The 21,056-nt window shown below is 42.5% G+C and overlaps 1 protein-coding gene across 3 annotated transcripts in view; it reads left to right on the top strand.

The window, feature by feature from the left end:
• Window positions 1-14,113, top strand: part of ASTN2 (astrotactin 2) — a 997,527-nt gene extending 983,414 nt beyond the window's left edge. The window contains exons 23-24 of one of the 3 annotated variants that reach the window (XM_054520535.2): window positions 8,407-8,640; window positions 13,945-14,113. In XM_054520535.2, coding sequence (XP_054376510.2) covers window positions 8,407-8,640; window positions 13,945-13,948 — 238 coding nt within the window. In that variant the 3' untranslated portion in view covers window positions 13,949-14,113. Of the gene's footprint in view, window positions 1-8,406; window positions 9,926-13,944 lie in introns of those variants that run through there. The other 2 variants (XM_054520536.2, XM_054520538.2) reach the window with 2 other exon arrangements.
• The last annotated feature ends 6,943 nt before the right edge of the window (window positions 14,114-21,056 follow it).

Here is a 21,056-nt window from a genome sequence, read left to right as displayed (position 1 = left end):
CGAATAGATCGCAGAAATCATCACAGGATCTTTCTCAACGTGACATGGGATTTGAAAAGAGTTACACATCCACTGCTGTGTTCTTAGTGAAAACAAACAAACCTGGGATGTCACTATACATTCCTCCAAGATTGTGTTAGCTGCTTCTTTGGATATATTGAATTAACTCTCAGAATTTTTAAGATATTGGGAACAAAAGCAGACTTAGGCTTCTAGGGTCATATTCCTATAATCTCAGAGGTACTTTTAACCTTTTTCTGTATATTTTGGCATTTCTAAAATCAGGAAGGATTGTGCACAGTGGATGTGTACATTAAGCATTGTATTCCTCTTTTCTTGAATGGCTGTTATTAAAGCATTGGCATATCTTATAATTGAAGGTATCTTCAATTATACCTTCAATTAACAAATAAATACTCATACTAATACCAACTAACTAATACTAACAAAACACACTGACTTTGGACTTTGAACAAGCGTCCCATGGATCTGTTTTCCCCACTGACAGTATATAGCAAGGTTAGTTATTGTCTTGAAGTTCCTATCAGTTCCAACTGAAATAGCTTTGAACCAGTTGAGACTCAGTCATTTCTGTCATCAAAGAACATATTTTTGAAAAAATCTTATGATTTCTTCTGAGTGGATGAAAAGAAAAAGCAAATGCAAACATTTTCAGTGGGCACCTTACAAATCACATTTCAAACCTGGTGTTGTTAAAGGTATATAACCAGTGTCAGTATGTGAGCTTCTGACTTTCTGTTGGATAGGAGTAAGCTGAGGCTAAATTTGATATGGGTTTATTTTGAAAGTAACCCTGATGAACTACTGGAAAGTCGTAAAACCATGGCTTCATTGCACAAGTTCATCACACCAGCTTAAAAATATATGTGTATATATTCATAGTTTAAAATGAAAATACCTTTATTTTATTTTGTTCTGAAATAATTATTGTTCATTATATAAAAATCCAAATGATACAGAAATACATAAAATAATGAAAACTGTGCACCTCTGGGCCACATAAACCCAACCCTACCCCAGAGATTACATTGTTAATAGTGTACACATGTATTTCCGTATACAGATATGGATATGCATGGAGATGGGGAAACAGATACAGGCTTAAGAATATGTTCATGTCTACAACCACAGCTCTATCATCTCTACTATGTTTAACAAATACGTAAATTATGTTCTGTTGTCTACCTGTTTCTGTTTAACAATATGCTGTACAAGTTTTTACCCACAGATACATATATAAATGTTTTATCTTTTTGAAGCATCCTTTAGTCATGCAAATATGTGAATGTATCACACATTAATCTTGTTGTGTATTAAAAACCAACTAGATTTCTTACAGTTTGTTATTATAAACAAATCCACATAAACCTTTTGCCCACTTGCCTGATTATTTCTTTAGGTCCACATGATGCTTTTATGCCATTTCATTCCCTTTATTGACCCCTGCTGAAGAGTTGCTGTGTTTTGAAAGCTAAGGACTGAAAATTTTCTCAGTTCAAGTCACTTTGCATTTATTTCCTTCCTTCCTTCCTTCCTTCCTTCCCCAAGATGGAGTCTTGCTCTGTCACCCAGGCTGGAGTGCAGTGGTGCAATCTCAGCTCACTGCAACCACTGCCTCCCAGGTTCAAGCAATTCTCCTGCCTCAGCCTCCCAAGTACCTGGGATTACAGGCACCCGCCACCACACCTGGCCAATTTTTGTATTTTTAGTAGAGATGGGGCTTCACCGTGTTGGCCAGGCTGGTCTCGAACTCCTGACCACAAGTGATCCGCCTGCCTCAGCCTCCCAAAGTGCTGGGAGTACAGGCATGAGACACTGTGCCCAGCAGTTTGCATTTATTAATTCATTATTCTTGCACAGTAAAGAGCTGGCCACCAGAGGAAACCTACACTGTCCAAGAAGCAGGTGGGAAATATTAGTTGAGCACCTGTTATTGGCCCAGTTATTTATATTTCATTTAATATCCTGAACAATAGATTTTGAAGATTAAGCAACAGAGAATCATGTGGAATTATGTAAACTGTCCATAGTTGCAAGGTCTAAACACTAAGTGTTGGAGTCCGAATTTAGAATATTGTCTTCTGATATTCAACTGGTGTCCTGTAAAACCACATTACATCCCAAGATATGTGCACAACTAAGAAAAAATGTGATATGGATATCCACAGATAAATAAAATGCTTCAGCAGCAAATGGGAAAACATGACTTATGATAGCTGGGAATATCTGGAAGACTTCCTGAAGATGAAATTTCAGTGTGACTTTGAGTCACGAATAGAACCTCAGCAAAAGTGGTCCTCTCATCTCAGGAATTCAGTGCTTGACAATTGTGTCACAGCAAATTTTGTTGTGAAGTGAGTGGTCATCAGATGATATTTCTCTGTGAATCAAGGCTCTCATGCCTTTTAGATTAAAAACAAATAAACAACAATGACAAACACCTGCTATGACTCCCACTGCAGTACACCCCTTTCTAAAACATACTTGATTTAATCACCTCCAGTGATGAGGAATCCGCTGCCACATAGAATAACCCATTCTAAATTTAGAGGACTTTAGCTTTACATTTTTTATTATTTTGAGCCAAATGTGTCTTCTGATAATTTTAGGGTGGCTGTGTCATAATGCTTTGGTGCCTTACAGCAGAGGATTGAAACCCCGCCCTATCCTCCTGTCACCCTGGTCAAATCAATGACTGACTTGAAGCTCATTTTTATCACCTGTAGACTCTAAAATTGGGTTGAGGATTAGATGTAAAATAATGTTGCATAGGTACAGTTTCTGGCACATAGTGGGTGCTCAATAAATTGTAGTCATTATCATCTCTGACCCTCAGATTGTTGCCCACTTGTCTTTTGTTGCTACAACAATGTAACTAATGGCCTAAATCTTCTCTTCCATGGGCACTCTCCATTCCTGCTTTCAGCTCAGCAGGCTTGCTTTTGAGACACCCCTCAGCATCATGATCTGGCTGCAGTTTACATGTGTCCCTCTTACCAGAAGTGTCGGGGGTTCTCCAGATGGAGCCTGACGAGGACACCATGAATGAAGCCGTTACTTCCCTTAACCTCTGCCCTCTCCACTTCTGAAGGTTATGTTCCCATTTTTTTGCAACCACATCATGTCCTCAGTTCTCATTAAGCTTTGTGTCAGCTAACACAGAGACGCTTAAGCTCAAATCCGTAAGGCAGGGAGGAGGGAGGGAGGCGAATGGGAATGTTTTCTTCCTGCCTGTCTTATTTTTCTCCATTTCAGGGTCCCCTTAGAAATTGGGTCTCTGTCCTGTCTGATAAGTCAGTCAACAGCTGATTGGGAAATGGTGCTGGGAATAGAATGGTTCTACAGTCCCGGAAAAGTGGCATCTGGGTCCAGCCCCTGACTCTTTCACAAGCGATTCCTGTCTCAGTCTCGCCTGCTGATAAAACAATAAATTAGTATGTGGTGGCCCTCCCTCACCTCTTGCTTCCTATCCCAGTGGGTCTGAGTCCTACCTCCAATGAGGAAGATTTCATTTCTGGTATTTGAGAAAAGTGGTCACTCTGACCTATGATTTCCCCTCCAGGGAAAGCTTGAAGCATGCTTTGCCTTTTGATTTATGGATCTCCATTGCCTACAATTTATTAGCCAGCATTTTTGTCTTTGGTCTCTCTCACTCCGAGTCTTCCTTCTCCTCCCCAGCCTTCGAGCACCTCCAACCCTTCTCTCCATGGCTTCACTTTCTGAATTCTTGTTTGTTTTCTAAATGCAAACATTGGTTCAGTGCCTGTTATGTACAAAGTCTTGTGTTGGTTGGTTGTAGCCATCATTTCATTTCAATCTAACAACAGCCCTACAAAATAAATATTTTTGTTTTCATTTACACAGGAGAAAACTGAGGCTTAGGGAGGTGAAGTGACTTGCCCTTATGGGCTCTAAAGCCTATGTCCTTTTCACGATAATATTCTGCTTTGACTCATTGCTGACATTTACTTAGAGCTAAGCAAATTGTCCATATTATCTCATCCTCCCAACAAAACCGTTATTCTCATTTTATGGATGCTACAACTAAGAGTTAGTGACATTGAAGAATTTGCTCATGAACCACATAGCTGTAAGTTATAGAGCTGGGATTTAAATCTGAGATTCTAGAGCCAACACTTCATCTTGACTCTGGAATCAGGAACCCTGGTTCTAGCTTTGCCTTTGTTACTAACTCAAGGTGTTCCTTAAAGGCAAAATCATTTTCTCACTCCAAATATGTTTTCCTAATCCAAGCAAAAGGAGGCTTTGTCTGTTCCTTTGGAAGAAGGGCATTTGGGCATGTTGGAAGAATTGTCTTTTCCAACTTCATTTTGTATTTATATTTATCGCTTACTTCTGTGACTATCAGAAAATGTCTCTCCATTGCCCAGAATAAAATCCAAATACTACATCATGGCTTGGAAGAGTCTGCCTGGTCTGATCCCTGCCAAGCTCACTGGTCTCCCACCTATTCTTTGCACTGGTTATTTCAAACAACTTGTCTAACTTGGGATGGGCTATTTCCTCTGCCTTCTCATCTACCTGAAAATGCTGTTTCATTATTGAAGAACTAGCTCAGGTGTGGCGTCCTCTTGAGAGACTACTCTGAGTCTCCAAACTGATGATTGGTGTCCATCTTTTATATTCCCAGAACAGCATGCGTAGTGTTCCTCAACCCAGTGCTCTGCCCCTGAATTAGAGGCTGTTAATATTTCTGTCTGCCTGTCTCTTGTCACTGACTTATAAAGATACCCAAGGCTTAAACTAGTTCATATCTGTCCCAGTGCCCGGTACACAAAATACATCTAATGATGTAATAATGATGATGACAATGAGAGTGATGGTGGTGGTAGTAATGATAATGGTGATGGTACTTTCTAGCATGCATCAGGTGCTTACTTTGTGCCAAGTAATTTTCTAAGAGTTTGACATGTACTGACTTAACCCTTACTATAACTTTATGAGGTGAGCCATCTGCTGTTCCCTTTGTATAAATGAGCAAACCAAGAATAAGAAGCTTTTTACCAGTATAGAGAAAAATCAAACCAACACCTGTAAGTACAACAGTGGGAAACAGTTAACACCTGAGTGTGCACTCCACTTGGTTACTTTTTTTTTTTTTTTTTTTCAGATAGAGTTTCGCTATTGTTGCCCAGGCTGGAGTGCAATGGCACGATCTTGGCTCACTGCAACCTCCACTTCCTGGGTTCAAGCAATTCTCCAGCTTCAGCCTCTCAAGTAGCTGGGATTACAGGCATACACCTCAAGGCCTGGCTAATTTTTGTATTTTTAGTAGACACAGCATTTCACCATGTTGGCCAGGCTGGTCTCAAACTCCTGATCTCAGGTGATCCACCCATCTCAGCCTCCCAAAGTTCTGGGATTACAGGTGTGAGCCACTGCTCCTGACCTCCACTTGGTTTAATTCTGTGTTTTACCTCCTTCCAGTCAGTTCTCCTCAAACAACCAGAAATATTTTTAAACAGTTCAGCTCCAAACCTGTTACTTTGCTTCTTGAAATCTTTCAATAACTCTCCCACTTACTCTCAAGACAATAATCATAGATAACATTTATTGACAGTTTATTATGTGTTTGTTAATTTTTTATTTAAAAAGTAACACTTTGTGGTAGATACAGTTATTATTTCATTTTGTGGGTAAGGTAAGAAAACTGAGGGACAAGTGGTAAAGCACTTCACTCAGTATCACACAGAGTGAGTGGCTGAGCTGGGATTTGAACCTGAGTAGTCGGTGTTCTGGAGCCTGTGGTTGTATCATTACTCCATACAACCACTGCCCTAGCTCCTAGGCTCCAACAGGCTGGCTATGGCTCCTTCCAGTTTTCACTGTGTCCCCACTTGTACACTGTATTGCAGCCATAAATTCTCAGAACATCTATGCATCTCTTGTCTCTATGCTTTTACCTTTACTTTTTTTGTTGTTGTTTTTTGAGGTGGAGTTTTGCTCTTGTTGTCCAGGCTGGAGTGCAGTGGCGCGATCTTGGTTCACTGTAACCTCCACCTTACGGTTTCAAATGATTCTCCTGCCTCAGCCTCCTGAGTAGCTGGGATTACAGGTACCCACCACCACGCCCAGCTAAATTTTGCATTTTTAGTAAAGACAGGGTTTCACTATGTTGGCCAGGCTGCTGTTGAACTTCTGACTTTGTGATCCACCCGCCTTGGCCTCCTAAAGTGCTGGGATTACAGGCGTGAGCCACCGTGCCCAGCCACCTTTTCCTCTTCTTTATCTAACTCCTATTCATTTAGGAGGCTCAACACATGTTTCCCTACTCCTATAATAGGAAGCCTTCTTGGACATCCTTGATCCTACTTAAGTACCTTCCTCTGTCTTCACACAGCCCTCGTGACTTCTTTTATAATTGCTTTTGTCACTCATATTGTCATCTCCATTTGTCCATCTTTTCTACCAGAAGTTCTGCCACATAATAAATGCTCAGCAAATCAGCAAGAAATGACTTTATCTCCTTCAACTTCACAACAGCCTCATTTTTCAAATGAAGAAACAGATTTAGAGATGTTAAGTAAATGTCCCCAGGACACAGAATTATTAAAGAATGAAGCCAGAACTCAAATGAGAAGGAATGGAAAAGAAACTCCTCAGGCTCCTCTTGGCGGGGGCACTTGCCCAAGGAGAAAGAGGGCTGTGGATAGAGTGTGGTTATGAAGTGATGAATTCTTGGCACCTCAGGAAATATTCCACCCAAGTGGTGAACTATACAAAGAGGACTTTTTGAAAGGCACCTCATAAATTGTGCCCACAAAATGTATACACATAAGCTCGGTCCTTTTTCAGCTGCTATGCAGGTGCCTAACACAGTCTCCCATTTGTGGGGTCTGTTGTTGTAAAACTCCTTCCCTCCTGTGGCATCAGAGGGGCATGGAGAGGACAGCAGGAGAGAGAACCTCTCATGTAGCCTCCCAGGGTGCCTGGCATCTTGAAGATGCTGGAATGTAGAGAAAAGTGGTTTCCACATGGAGACAGACACCTTGACACTGAAGCTGACTTGTAATGTGACCTGGGATAAAGACATTCTGTTCCTTCTCTAAGCCTCAGTTTTCACATTTTTAATGAAAGTGGATCAGACTAGGTCAGTGGTTCTCAACTTGGGTGATTTTGCCCCCAGAAGATATTTGGCAATGTCTAAAGACAGTTTCACTGGGGCAAGGGTGCTATTGAAAATTCTTCAATGTCTAAAGAATTTTCACACTTCACGACCAGGGCAAGGGTGCTACTGGCGATAGGTGGGGCCCTGGGATGCTGCTAAATGCCCTATAGGATTGTTCCCACAACAAAAAAATATACAGCCCAGAATGTCGATACTGCCACCTATGAAAAACCCTGGACTAGGTGATTGCAACAATCCTTCCTGGATTTATTTGTCTGTGCAGCCATCAGATCTCTCCCAGCTCCCCTCTCTCGTGCTGGATATAGAGCTCTAGATAAGTTCTTAATGACATCCTCCATAGTACGGAATGATTCTTGGTAAGGCTAGTCTTCAGCGTAACCTTGACCCTGAGGGCGCATTCCAGCAATCCTTTATAAGAGTAGCTATCATTTATTGGAAGCTTACTCTGAGCTTTATACCAGGCATTAGGCATTTCTCATACTTAACTTGAGAATAAGACTATCATAACTTTTTTAAAGGTGGGAAAAAATGAGACACAGAAAAGTTCTGATTTGGGGACATATATATATATTTGATGAAAGGGAATCACAAAGGGCAAGATTTCAAAGTTTCCAGACTTGGAGAAAAGAGTGTGAAAGAGTTCATGAAGTGAGAACACAGACAGTTAGAAAGGGACTGTGGGTGGTCAGGCCTAGATTTAGATTCTTCCCAACTCCAGTGGCCGACTTGATGTTTGCCTTAGTCAAGTAATGTCATTATTCTGAGCCTTGCTTGAGCTCCTCACCCATTAAAAGGGGGTAGACAATACATTCAGGATAGTTATAAAGGCTAAATAAAAAATTTAAAATATATGTAAAGTGCATACCCAGTGTCTAGCATATGGTGTCAATAACTTTTGGTTGTTCTTGTTGCTTTTTAATCATTATAATAATACCTATTTGATCAGAGTCCAAGGCTGGTCACCTTTGAACTCCTAGGACTCCCATATCCTAGAAGTGAAAATACTAGGTTAAAGGCTATGCCTCTTTTTCATTTTTTAACACATTGCACAATTGAAGAAGATAGGTTCTAGGGTAATTTTTGAATAAGTGTTTGAAGTACCACACTCCGATCTGGAATAGATAGGAAATGGTTGGGAGAAGAAGTTACCATTTGTTTGTTGACATTTACTACCTCAAAGGCCTAACTCTTGATCTGGGCTTCTTTAATCATGGCTGTCTCATCCTACCTTTCAGGAAGGCCCACCTGATTCTACGGCGACTGGAGAGGGTGAGTAGCCACTGCTCCAGCCTCCTGCGGAGTGCCTACATCCAGAGCCGCGTGGAAACAGTGCCCTATCTTTTCTGCCGCAGCGAGGAGCTCCGGCCTGCAGGCATGGTGTGGTACAGCATCCTCAAGGACACCAAAATCACGTGTGAGGAGAAGATGGTGTCAATGGCCCGCAACACGTACGGGGAGTCCAAGGGCCGGTGAGGGAGGGTATCGCCCTCCGTGAGCACAGAGACTCTCCATGGGAGGGGGAGCAGTATTCTCCTGGATCCTGGGGCCTGGGTGGGCTGGGGGACAGCTGAGGATGGGCCTAGCAGATGAAGCTTGCCAGCAAGGCCAAAGCAAACGGTTTCTCCTGTGGATAGTGGACAGAGACCTTTGTAACCAATGGAATTATTCATTTTTCTCTATCTTTTATTTTTTCAAAGATATTATTTGACTCTATCAAAAGTCTCTCCTTTTTAAACCTTTTCTTATGGATGGCTGTCAATCCCGAGGCAGAATTTTTCAGGTGGAGACCAAGCGGCCTTTGCTCTTCTTCCTCCTTCCTGCCACACTCTGCTTTCTTCCTGCCATGGACCCCTGGAGGAGACCTATGGAGGGACAGTTTTGACCTGACCCCTAGAGGAGACAGTTTTGACCTCTTCAGCACCAGGAAGGAAGCTCTGAGGATGGTTGCAGAGAGGAAGCATGGGTCTTTAAGGACTTCTCTTTCTTTTTTGCTGGACATTATTGAGTTTGTGGGACCCTGCCTCTTCCTGCTACCTGTGGGTCTGCCCAGAGTCCCTGCAGGCCTGTCCATGCATTAAAAATTCCTATTGTCTCTCTTTCTGCTTGGGTGGTATTTCTTACCAAGGGAGTGTGCTTGAGAGACCTCTGTTTATTCACTTATTGAGTATCTACCCTGTGCCAGTCACAGAGCATATGCAACTAAAGACAGAGAAGCTTCCTTCCCTCAGGGAACTTATGGCCCAGTAGAAATTATAGAGAAGGAGTCTGGTCATTTCAAGCTGTGCTAGAGGAAGAATGGAGGTTCTCTGCACTCACTGTTAGAGCATGAGACACACTGGAGGGCTCCTGAAATGATTCCTTGAAAAAGTGATACCTAAACCCAAAGGACGAGTAGAAATAAGCCAGACAGAGAGGTGAAAAAGATGGGATTTGCTTGCCAGGCACAGTGGCTCATGCCTGTAATTCCAGCATTTTGGGAGGCCAGGGCAGGTGGATCACTTGAGGCCAGGAGTTTGAGACCAGCCTGGCCAATATGGTGAAACCCCATCTCTACTAACAATACAAAAAATAAAAAATAGCAGGGCATGGTGGCATGTGCCTGTAATCAATCCCAGCTACTTGGGAGGCTGAGGCATGAGAATTGCTTGAACCTGGGAGGCAGAGATTGCAGTGAACTGACATGGAGCCACTGGACTCCAGCCTAGGTGACAACTTAAAAAAAAAAAAGATGGAATTTGCTTCAGGAAGAAGGGATATGAACAAAAGCCCAGAGACAAGAGACAGTACACCTCTTTCAAGGAGTGAAAACTTTCCTTAAGAGTAGGGATCAAAATAGGAAGTGTTAAAAGGTGAGGCTGGGAGCTTGGCAAGGCATTGGAAGCTTTGGGCAAGAAGCTTGATGCTGCCTTGAAGCATCCATGACTATTTATATGACTAAATAGCCAACTTACTCTTTAAGAAAATCATTCTCACTACAGGGTGAAGGATGGATTGGAGAAGGCCCCAAAGAGAGGGGTGCCATTGTCATTTTCCATGAAGGAGGTGTTGGTAGCTTAGGGGGAGACATTCCAACACTGGAATCTCCCTTTATTTATCTATTTTTAAAACAGCTTTATTGAGGTATAATTGAAATCTCCTTTTAAATGGTAATTGCACTGCTTCCAGTGTACCCTTCCCTGGGAGGGTAATGAGTACAAAGAGATGTTATAAATTCTTAACACCCTCATATTAGCTCAAATAAGCTACCTAGCTTAAGCAGATGGGATGTAGGTCAGGTATATCATAATGCAAATATGACACCTGTTAAGAGAAGAGAGTGTAGCACTGTGGGGTTTCAGAAGAGGAAAAGATACTGAATATCAATAAAACATAAGCCATTCAAAATATGCCTATCCTCATTTGTATAGTGGTGAGTAAAAAAGAAAAAACAATGCCTACTTCTCAATTTGGTGAATGATGATGAGATTGACAATCCCCTTCCTGATAACCTACATATTGAGGGAATTCTTTTCCCCGGGACTCCAATCCATATGGGGAAAATTGGTAGCACAAAAGAAAACAAAGCAGAAAGGGATTCTTCCAACCTTGGTGCCTGGGAAGCTTCTCAGCCTCTCACAATCTAAGCTCTAAGGCATTCTTTCAGGAAGTTTACTATTATTGGGTTTATGTTTCTCTAAGTATACAGGTGGAGCTTCTAAATGCCTCTCATGTATACCACTTCCTGGGTATACATGGGCCTTCAGAGAGCTATCAGTTTGCTGGGCCTGGGTCCCAAGTTTTCAGAGAGCTATCAGGTTGCTGTTGCTTTCCATTGTCTTGACCCAACCTGAGGAACAATTTAGCTCAACAGTTGCAGAAAATTACAACACTCAATGTGCTGGTGTGGTGGTCTGAGCCTGATTGAGTTTGAATCTGACAACACTGCTATTCACCAGCTATTGCCCTTAAGGGAGTAACTTGACATCAGGTTTCTCATCAACAAAGTGGAGTCAATGCTCGTCCCACCTCAAGGGGTTGTTTCCCAGCTTGAATGATAAGGGAGTTAACAGGCATCCATTGAAATGTATAGTGTTTTTATTTTATTTTTTATTTTTTCTCCTGATGGAGACAATATGCATAATACTGTGAGTCTTGGGCAGACATCCAGGAAAATCTGGGTGGGAAAGACCTAGAGAATTCTAATTAAAAGAAAAAATTAATGATTTTCAGCTCTGTCAGCTATGTGAATTGTAACTAGTGTCAAAAACTTAACTCAAAGAGAAGTGGTCACCATGGTGGAATTTAATGCAATAACAAGACCCCCAAAGAGAAGTCTGTCGTTAAAAAAAAGAAAACATTCTTGACGTGTAAATGAAGCTACTGGGTATGATGCCCTGGCCTCTGTATGACCAGATTGATCCATGCACTGCCACGGAACTTGCCAGGGAAGCTTATGTCACAATATGCTGGCAAGGATGAGACTTCTCATGTAGTCTTCACCACCATATAAAGAAGTTGTGAACACACAGAGATGTGTGTTAGGGGTACATAGGAAATCACCTCTATGACCTCATCCTTCTGGATGGTCAAGAATTATCTTCTCTCAGCAGGCTTCGTGATACAGTGTGCACTACAGACAAATGCTGGTAGCTACCATTTAAGGGATCCTCACCATACCGATGGCTCCACATACTTATCTCATTTAACCATGAGCAAAACAGTCATGTGCTATTGTGGCGATCATTTTACAATTCAAGAAACTCAGGTTTAGGCAGACCGAATAACCTGCCCCAAATCCTGTAGGTAGTAAGTGATGGTATTGAGATACTGAGATCTAAACTTGAGCAGACAAAGTAATTCCAAATGATGAGCACTGTGTATGCACACTACCTGCTAGGGCTACTAAGTGCAATGCCTCCCTTCTCCATCTTAAGTCAAAAACTAAGTCTAACTTCCAACCAATACCAGAGTACTGATTTCCAGGTTTAGGGTACTAACATGAACAGGATCCAGCTCCTGCCCTTAAGGAACTCCCAGAATTTAGCTAACTAAATACAGTGTGATAAAATCAGACACTCTGGAGTCAAGCCAATCTGGGTTTAAATATTGGCTGTGCAATTTATAGTGAGGCAGGGCTAACCTTTAGGAGAAATTTAGGAGGCAAACTCAACAGATATTGCTAACTAATAAGCTCAGGTTAGCTGGCATTAACTTAACCTCTCTAAGCCTCACTTTTCTCATCTGTGAAAGGGATAAATATACTACTTCAAAGACTGTTGGGAAGATTAAATTAGATGATGTATATAAAGCCATTGTGTACTTGAAAACAAAAGTTCTTAGTAAATAGTTATTATAATGACTTTTTTTTAAGAGACAGGGTCTCACTCTGTCACCCTAGCTAGAGTGCAGTGCAGTGGTACTAACACAGCTCATTGCAGCCTCAACCTCCCAGGTTCAAGCAATCCTCCCACCTTAGTCCCCCAAGTAGCTGAGACTACAGGCATGCACCACCACACCCAGCTAATTTTTGTAATTTTTTTGTAGTGTAATTTTTCTTCATGTTGCCCAGCCTTGTCTCGAACTCCTGAACTCAGGCAATTCTCCCACCTCGGCCTCCCAAAGTGCTGGAATTATAGGCATGAGCCACTGTGCCAGGCCTATAATGACTTCTTTACATGAGAAAGGGTGGGTGCAATGGACTCTGCCATTGGAAGGCAAGTCATCATCAGGAAAGCCTTCATAGTCAAAGGATTTATAAGAGTTCAGTAAGTACAGTAGTAGAAAAAGGGCATGAGGGACAGAGAGACTAGCATATTGATGAAAAAGTGTGCCATATTTGAGGGATAGTGAGCAACTGGTGTGGTCAGGGAGATGGAGGATGTGTTTGGAGAAGTTGTCGGAGCCAGACCACATTGGCCATTGGAAGGCACTGGACTGAAAGTAGAGGTGTGACATGGGCAGATAAGCATTTTCAAATGCACCTTCTGGGTGCAGAGTAGGAGAGTGGGGAGGAGAGAGTTAGTGGGAAAGAGACTAGATAGGAGACTATAGGTATTGTTTAGGAGGAAGATGAGGAAGCTTGAGCTATGGCCATTGCAATGATGAGGCTGGATCTGAGAGGTGTCAAGGAAGTTGACTCAATAGGATTTGCTAACCAAAGCCTGATGACTTGGGTTTTATCTTTCCCCACTGCTGACTGAGTGTTAGACTGGACAGAACTAGCTGGGGCATGAAGTCAATGATGAATCACATGGGTTCAACGAACAGTCTGCATGGATGAGGCATGATTTGCATCATGCAGAAACAGTCATTGGGACATCAGAGAGCCAAGAATATAATTTAGCTTTATGTGAAAACCATTCATGGCCCTGAGTGTAATTATGCACAAATGTGCTATGACTTTCAAATGCAGATGTGGGAACCATAGCAAGGGGCTTACGTAAGTAGTGTAGAATTTTGTGGAAGTGTAAAATACTGGACTTATAGAAATAGTGCTGAATTCCCTCCTTCTCCTCCTCTCCCTCCTCTTCCTCCTCCTCCTCCTCATCATCACTATCCTTATCCTCATCACCATCATCATTTAATTGATTGCTTACCATAAGACATATTCTTTACATGAACATCATTTCATATACTTTATAAATGATCATTTCTTTCAAAGATATGAGAAATGAACCTAAAGGAATTTAAGAAACTCTCTGGTCTCAGGCAGCTAGTATGTGGCAGAACCAAATTTCAATCCAGATCTCACTGGACTCCAGAATTTTAACTGCTATACTTTATTGTCTCCTCAGGTAGAGACCTCTGGTCTAGTCTTGCTCCTGAAGTAGAGCTGCTATGTGAGCTTGAGCAAGCCATTCACCCTCTGTGGGCCCTGGGTTATCCATGTTCCCCCACCACACTAGGGGAGATCTATGTGTCATGGATGTGAAACATTAAATCAGATGATGACTCAGGTACAAAGAGCACTTTTAATCTCTCTTTTGTCTTCACTACCTCCCTTTGAGATTGACAACAGCAGGATGACTGTCTCTGGCCAGTCTAGAGAGGGTCACAGCCTCAGCCAGGTTGCAGCAGAGCATGGAGACCTGGAGTTCCCTAACTCTCAGCTTCTTCTGCAACACCACATTCCCAGCCAACTGTACTGCCCTAGAGTCAACCCCAGTCCCTGTCCTGGCCACACAAACCATGGGTTGCTGATGGTTCGGTAGCCCTGGGCAGGTGACAGCCTGTTCATGCCTTGGTTTTTCTCTCTGCTACTTAAAGGAAATAGTCCTCCATAAGGTTTTTTTCAGGATTAAATGGGTCAGTTTACATTAGATACTTATAACAGCACCTGGCATGTGACATGCAGTTTACAGATGTTAATTGTTGTCATTCTTGTACTCAACTCCCTACTCCCCAGACACACGAAAGTCTCAGAAATGCCTTTCGCTCATCCCCTCTCATCACTTGCATGTGTTCTCCCTCTGATGGGAGTGGAGTTCCAGCTTGGGCAGATCCACCCTAAGCAGATCCACTGGCTTCCTGAGGATTTTTGCCTTCTCCCAGAGGAGCTGATAACTCTTCTGTGAGGTCTCACAGTGGGGACTCCCTACTTTCATTTTAGCCCTTTCCTCACTCAATGCCATTCTTTCCCAAAGGACTATGAGCAACACAAGGGCATGGTCTGGTTAGAATTCCTTCTGAACCCTGGAGCCTTGCCCCGGACCTAGCCCATAGCTAGCACCCATTGAAATTGAGCCTGAGGCCTCCAATGAGGAAATCCTGAAGGAAGGTCCCCCAGCAGCACTGTGAATGTCCAGGATCCCTCAGGAACAGTGGTCCTTCCAATTTGCGCTGTCAATGCAGCCTACAAAGGGCCTGGAGAGAAGGCCACAGCCAAACAAAACCCACGGGCTTTGTGTGGGGGTATGCTTTTTAATTGGCCTCTGCCCATAAAACTGCCAGACCCTGAAAGGCGTTCACTGTCTGTCTCCCTTTGGAAACTTTGCTCCAAGTGTTTGTACATGTTATAGCCAAAGCCAAGCTGTTCTGTTTTCCTGTTTTACAAGAGTTGGCAGCAGGGGAGGGCAAGGGGCCACAGGTGTGCTCTGCTGGACAGGGAGGCATGTATGCCTCTGTGTGTGTGTGTGTGTGTGTGTGTGTGTATGTGTGTGTATGTGTGTGTGAGAAACAGGGACACTGGGGAGGTTGTCAGTTTAGGTAGTCACAAGCACCCCAAATGGTAATTCAGAATTCAGATTCTGGATCCAGTCCTGACACTAACAGGCTGCTGGACTCTAGTTTCTCCCTAGTCTTGCCCTCAGTGTCTCTTCATAAACAGGTTAACTGGACAAGAACTTCACTGAAGAATCCTTCGGCTTTACTAATTGTTTTTTCAATCTCTCAGGGAGTGCAACTGGAAAAGAAGAAGGTAACCAATTATATATATTTGTGGAAGAGGAGGATGTTTACAGAGCAAACTCCTGGAGGAGAAGTGTTACTTATTCTAGGAAAGTTGTTCTGACCGTAGCTCCAAATTCAGGACAAGAGTTCGTCCTTTCAGTTCTCACAATTCCCACATATCTGTGATGTTCCTACTTAACCCACTGGGTTTTAATTGTGCCTTTAGATATTTGTTTTCCCCTAATATATGTGAGCTCTTGGATAGGGCTATGTTTTATGTCTCCAGGGCCCATAGGTTAAACCATACAGTAGATACTCAAAAAATGTGTGCTTGTACTACTCCATGCAGTTCCAAAGTCATCTTTACTTAAGTCTTCTGGAATGGGGCTCATGATATATACTTTGTAGTTGAGGAAATAGAGGCTGAGATATGGGTTTGTGTTCATGCAGGATCTCCAAGCCTGAGTAGACAGTGGGCTTCTTTCTTCTGAGTCCCGGACCAACTCACTTTGGAGTCTACCAAAAGGCTCATTCATGAATTTGCTAAGGAACTACTGAGGGACTAAAGAGATGGTGGGTATAGGAACTAGAAATGTCCAATCAAATGTAAGGCCTTAGCACTCTCCTCCTTGGTCAGAGAGGCTGATCTCTTGGGCATTCAGATTAGAAGGGCAAATTTCAATAACAACCAGAGCAGCAATTGCCCTTTGTTGAACACTTTCCATAGCCAGGGTCTGTGCTAAACATGTTGGTTGGAATATCTCATTTACTTGTCACACATACACCATATTGTAGCTGTCAACACTCCCATTTTACAGAACAAGTCTTGAGGCTCAGAGAATTTAGGTGATTTGCCTGGAGTCATGCCATTAGGAGAAAACTAGGATGCAGTTCTCGCCTAAGACATGGTCACTCTACAGCAACATTCTCATAACTCCTCCAGAGGCCAATGCTCCCATGTTATAAATATGGAGACTGAGGGTCAGAAATGAAAAAGTACCCATCCAAGATCATAAAGGTGCCAGAACCAAGAGTAGAGTGTTTTTTTTATTTTATTTCCAGTGCATTCCTGACCCCGTGGTAACCCCAGGTCCATCTGCTTTTCTGACCTCTGGGCAGTTAGAGAATAATAGGTGGAAAACCTTACCTCTTCTCAGAAATCAAGGTAAGTGCCAAGCTGGATTAGCCTCCCCAAGCAGTTTTGTAGCACAAATACCAGCCTGGTTGCTGCAGTTCACTAGGTTTTATGATCAGGGATGACGTAGTTTCTTCACTCTCTTGCAAGCTATTCAACTGCACAGTCAATGAGCAGCCTTCCTGGGGCAGAACAAGAGGCAAGTCTTAGAGGAACTGTCTGCAAAGATCATCAAGGCTGGCCTTTTTTATCAGAAAATAAAAGCATGACTCATTGACTGTGTAGCCCTAGGCAAATTTCTTTCCTTCTTTGGATCTTGATCTTCCATGCAATATAATTTGGGGAACTGGGTTCAAACATCCAAATGACCTGGGAGCTTGGGGAGAAATACAGATTCCTGGGCCACACTCATTGAGATTCCAATTATGTCTTGGGACTCTGTGTTTTTGCAACTTTCCCAGGGTGGCTTTGATGCATGCCATATTTGGGAATCACAAATATGGATGATTCCCAAGAGCCTTTCCAACCAGAGCACACAGTGTCTGTCCATTTACATGGAGAATACATCAAAGCCCAGTCCCCATCTTCAGATGTTGCAATAGTAAGTATGCAGCTGAAGGAATACACCCCTTTGTTGGAGTCAAGAGAATAGAGTTAAGACAAAAGGAGGTTTGCTTAAGTAGTGTTCATATAGAGGGCTGCTTTTTTTGGGAGGGGAGGATAATATGATGAGCTTTCTATCACTAGAGTTACAAGTTGACAGGCAACCAAGATGAGATGCAGGTCCTTGTTACAGGGAACAAAACACCTTCAGAAGGAGTTGTTAAGGGAGGAAGAAATTCTGAAGTTTAGAATCTTTGGATTTGTTAATCCAAAGATTAACAAATATTAATCTTTGGAGTCAGACAAATTGATTTCAACTCTCAGCCTCCTCAAACATGGAAACTTAGCAGACTTGGAGCTCCATTTGTTCACTGAAAAAAAAAAAAAAAAAAAAGGAATCACCAAATGTATCCACCTCACTCAGACATTGTAAGGAAGACACTATAAATAAATCAGAAAGGGCCTGGCATAGAGTGTGACACACAGTAAGTGCTCCATAAAGGTTTGTGGTCTGCTTTTCCTTTTTTCTTTTTTTTTTTTCTCTTGTTCATTCCATTGGCATCACTATTAGTTCCCACAAAACCTAAATCTAAATTTAGGGAGAAAGAGCTTCTCACCAAACCTTATTTTCTGTTACGTAAGATGCTGGGGGTTGCACTGAAAACAAAATCAACAAACAAAAACAGAACAGAGGATGACTATTGGGCAGCAGAGGTTTCTGTGGTTGGCTGAGGACATGGTGCATTGGGTGTGGATGAGAATTTTCTGCCCCTGTTTCTTTTAAGTTTCCAAGTGAAACTTCCAGTTGGGGATGAGCCAAGTTCAGAACCCACTCAGCACATCTGTAATTGGGTTAATAGTATTTGGACTTGTTTAATCTATTCACCTGACGTCAGGGGGATGTCACAGTCATAGAACTTCTCTTTACGCTGAGTTAAAATAACACAATATTTTCATGCAGCAATGACACAGGCAACAGTGGCACTGGGTTCCATAGCCTCCTGCCTTATCGCATTCACACCACAGTGCAGAATGGAGATTAAGCATTGTCATGCTCTGCCCTATTCATACCCTGTTCATAAGACCTTTTTGTCTTATGCCCTATACCTAAGCTGCTTCAAGTTCCCTGCCTGTCCCTTGTTTTTTCGGACCTCCATACCTTTTCCCATTCTGCTTCCATAGGTATGTATATTCTTGCCAGCTTTTTTCCTTCTGCCTAACTCTTGCTTTAGTGGACAGTAGCAATTTCTCTATTGGCTGCTCAGAAACAGTTACTTCTTCTGATCAATGCCTGATTCTTTTTGGAGGAAAGGAGTAGAGAACCACCTTGGCTTCATTGGGTATGATCTTGGTGGAACTTAAATCAAAGTGTTACGTTCTTCCACTGCAGGCTACCTAGGCATAAGACCTGCATGTGGCCAACTAGATTCTTACTCCCAACATTCTGAATTTTGAGTAGAGATATACAAGAAAGGAACAGCTGGAGTGTGTTGAACTGTAGAGTCTGGGTGATATTTTTTATCTCTTTTTGCTACTAAGACCCTGGAATGATCTGGCTTCTTCAAGTCTCTTTCTCCAGCCTTCCCTCACAGGTTGAAACCTATGAGCCAAGCCCTGTCAAACACTTGTAGTAACTTTCCTTTGGGCCAAACTGTAGCTGCCTCTTGCAGCCTATGAACCATGACATATATATTCAACCATGATCTAATACTGTTTTCTTTGGGAAGCCTTCCTTGAACCCTCAGAGGTGGAGCTCATTTAGTTATTCATGACATCCCTATGGAGGACCTAATATATACTTGGTTCTGTACTGGGTTCAGGTAATATGAAGTCTTGGTACCGGCCCTCGCCTCTGAAATTCCCAAGCACCACGGATTACCTCTATGTTAGTCCTAATTTAGCATGTTGGAAAGCCCTGTGTTTTGTGACTTATCTCCCCCAGAGTCTGTGGAGTCCACAATTACAGTTCAATGCTCCATTCACCTCCAGACCTCTACTGCCAAGCATAGTGCCCAGAAAAAAAGTTGGTGCAAAATAAATGTGTGTTGAACTCAGCTGACTTACTTTTGGGGACACCCTACAAAGCAGTCTCAGCCTTAAATTCAAAACTGCTTTGAGAACTAACCCAGACACTGTTGTATTTGGGAAAGCAAAGGGGAAAAAATGGTTGGAAAAAAAATTGCAATGGATGTGTACTTTGATTCAATGAGGCATTCTTTTGCTGTTAGCCTGTTTTTAAAAAATCACCTCCTAGCAGTAGCCATGACCCAATAAGCGCTTTGGTGACTGGATGGAAAGATTTCATCTAGGGGTGCTAGTAAAAATCCCAGTAAAAGGGATTCCCATTCCCTCTCTCTCTCCACACCCTCCTCCCTTCCCATAAGGAGCCTTAATGGACCCTCAGTGCACCTCTGACATGATGGAAACTGCAAAGAGATGGAATTTCCACACTGGACAGAGAACAGAAGAATGTTATTTTTCTCACTGCAACCTTGGAACTGGCACGCTGCCCCTGGGTGGGAAAAGGGGTGTGTAGAGAAAGGAGCTAGAGTAGAGGGGAAGGGCAGCAGAGGCTGAGATGATGGCATGCCAGGCCTCCAGATGTTTGCTCCTTGCAGATGTGTCAGTGACGATTTGACCCACACATCTGGGAGATATCACCGCATTTCACATCTGGAGAGTACTTCACAGGTTACAAAATCCTCTCACTGATGTCTCTAATCGGATTCCCATGGCAGAACAGATACTGTTGTCCCCATTTTATCAACGAGGCTCCTAGAACTGTCACTTGGCCTTGCTTGGGTGGTGATAACAATAACAATGGCAATGATAATGATTGCCAACACTAATAAAGCACTCAGTAGGTACCAGGCACTGGTGAAGCACTCTATAACCCTAGCTCATTTAATCTACATGGCATGTCTTTAAGATGGACATTTTTATCCCCACACAACAATCTAATAATTTGCTTCAGATCACGCAGAGAGCCAGTGGCAAAGGTGGAGGATTCAAGCCTAGGCAGTTTTCCTTCACACTCTATGTCCTTAAGCATTATTTACTGCCTGGCTGCCTGTCTGTCAAAGCTGGGAATAGAATCAAGTCTGACCCTTAATTTCATCTTGCTGCTTATAGCATTAAATAATGATAAAAGTGTGATTCTAGTTAAAAAACATTTATTCATTCATTCACACGTGTGCTAGGTGACTACAACATGCCTGGCACTGGTTTGGTCAGTGGAAACACAGAATGGAGAGAGAATAGTCTTCTATTTGGTTCTAAGTGTTACAAGCACAGTGGCCATTCTATCTCCAGCTCCTGAAATTGGGCATGGCACATCTTGGGCACTGAATAGATATGTGTTGAATGAATGGGTTGTACCTGCTCTTGAGAACAAAGACTTATAAGTGGATATATGTTCATTTTCTTATATATTATGTAAAATAGTTAGATAATATAGAGTGTTGAGACCTACAGTGTGGTCTGGAGATGGAATAGATGAGCACAAGAATGTAGGAGATTTCCTGGCACTTCCAATAGTTCAGTACACTTAAAATGGAGAGGTATTGTAAGTGGAGTAACTATCCGACAAGTCCAAACAGATAAGCAGGGATATGTTCTGAAAAGTTGGGCATTATATTTTAGGACGGGGTCAACAAACTTATGTGTTTGTTTTTCTGTTTGTTTGTTTTTTGTTGTGTGTATGTGTGTTTAGAAATGGGGTTTCTCTCTTGCCCAGGCTTGAGCATAAAGGCACAATCACTGCAGCCTCAAACTCCTGGG

The sequence above is a fragment of the Pongo abelii genome, chromosome 13 (genome assembly GCF_028885655.2).
Source record: "Pongo abelii isolate AG06213 chromosome 13, NHGRI_mPonAbe1-v2.0_pri, whole genome shotgun sequence".
NCBI classification, from domain to species: Eukaryota; Metazoa; Chordata; class Mammalia; order Primates; family Hominidae; genus Pongo; species Pongo abelii.
The sequence above is the reverse complement of the archived record's forward strand: the minus strand, read 5'-3'. Positions and strand labels throughout refer to the sequence as shown.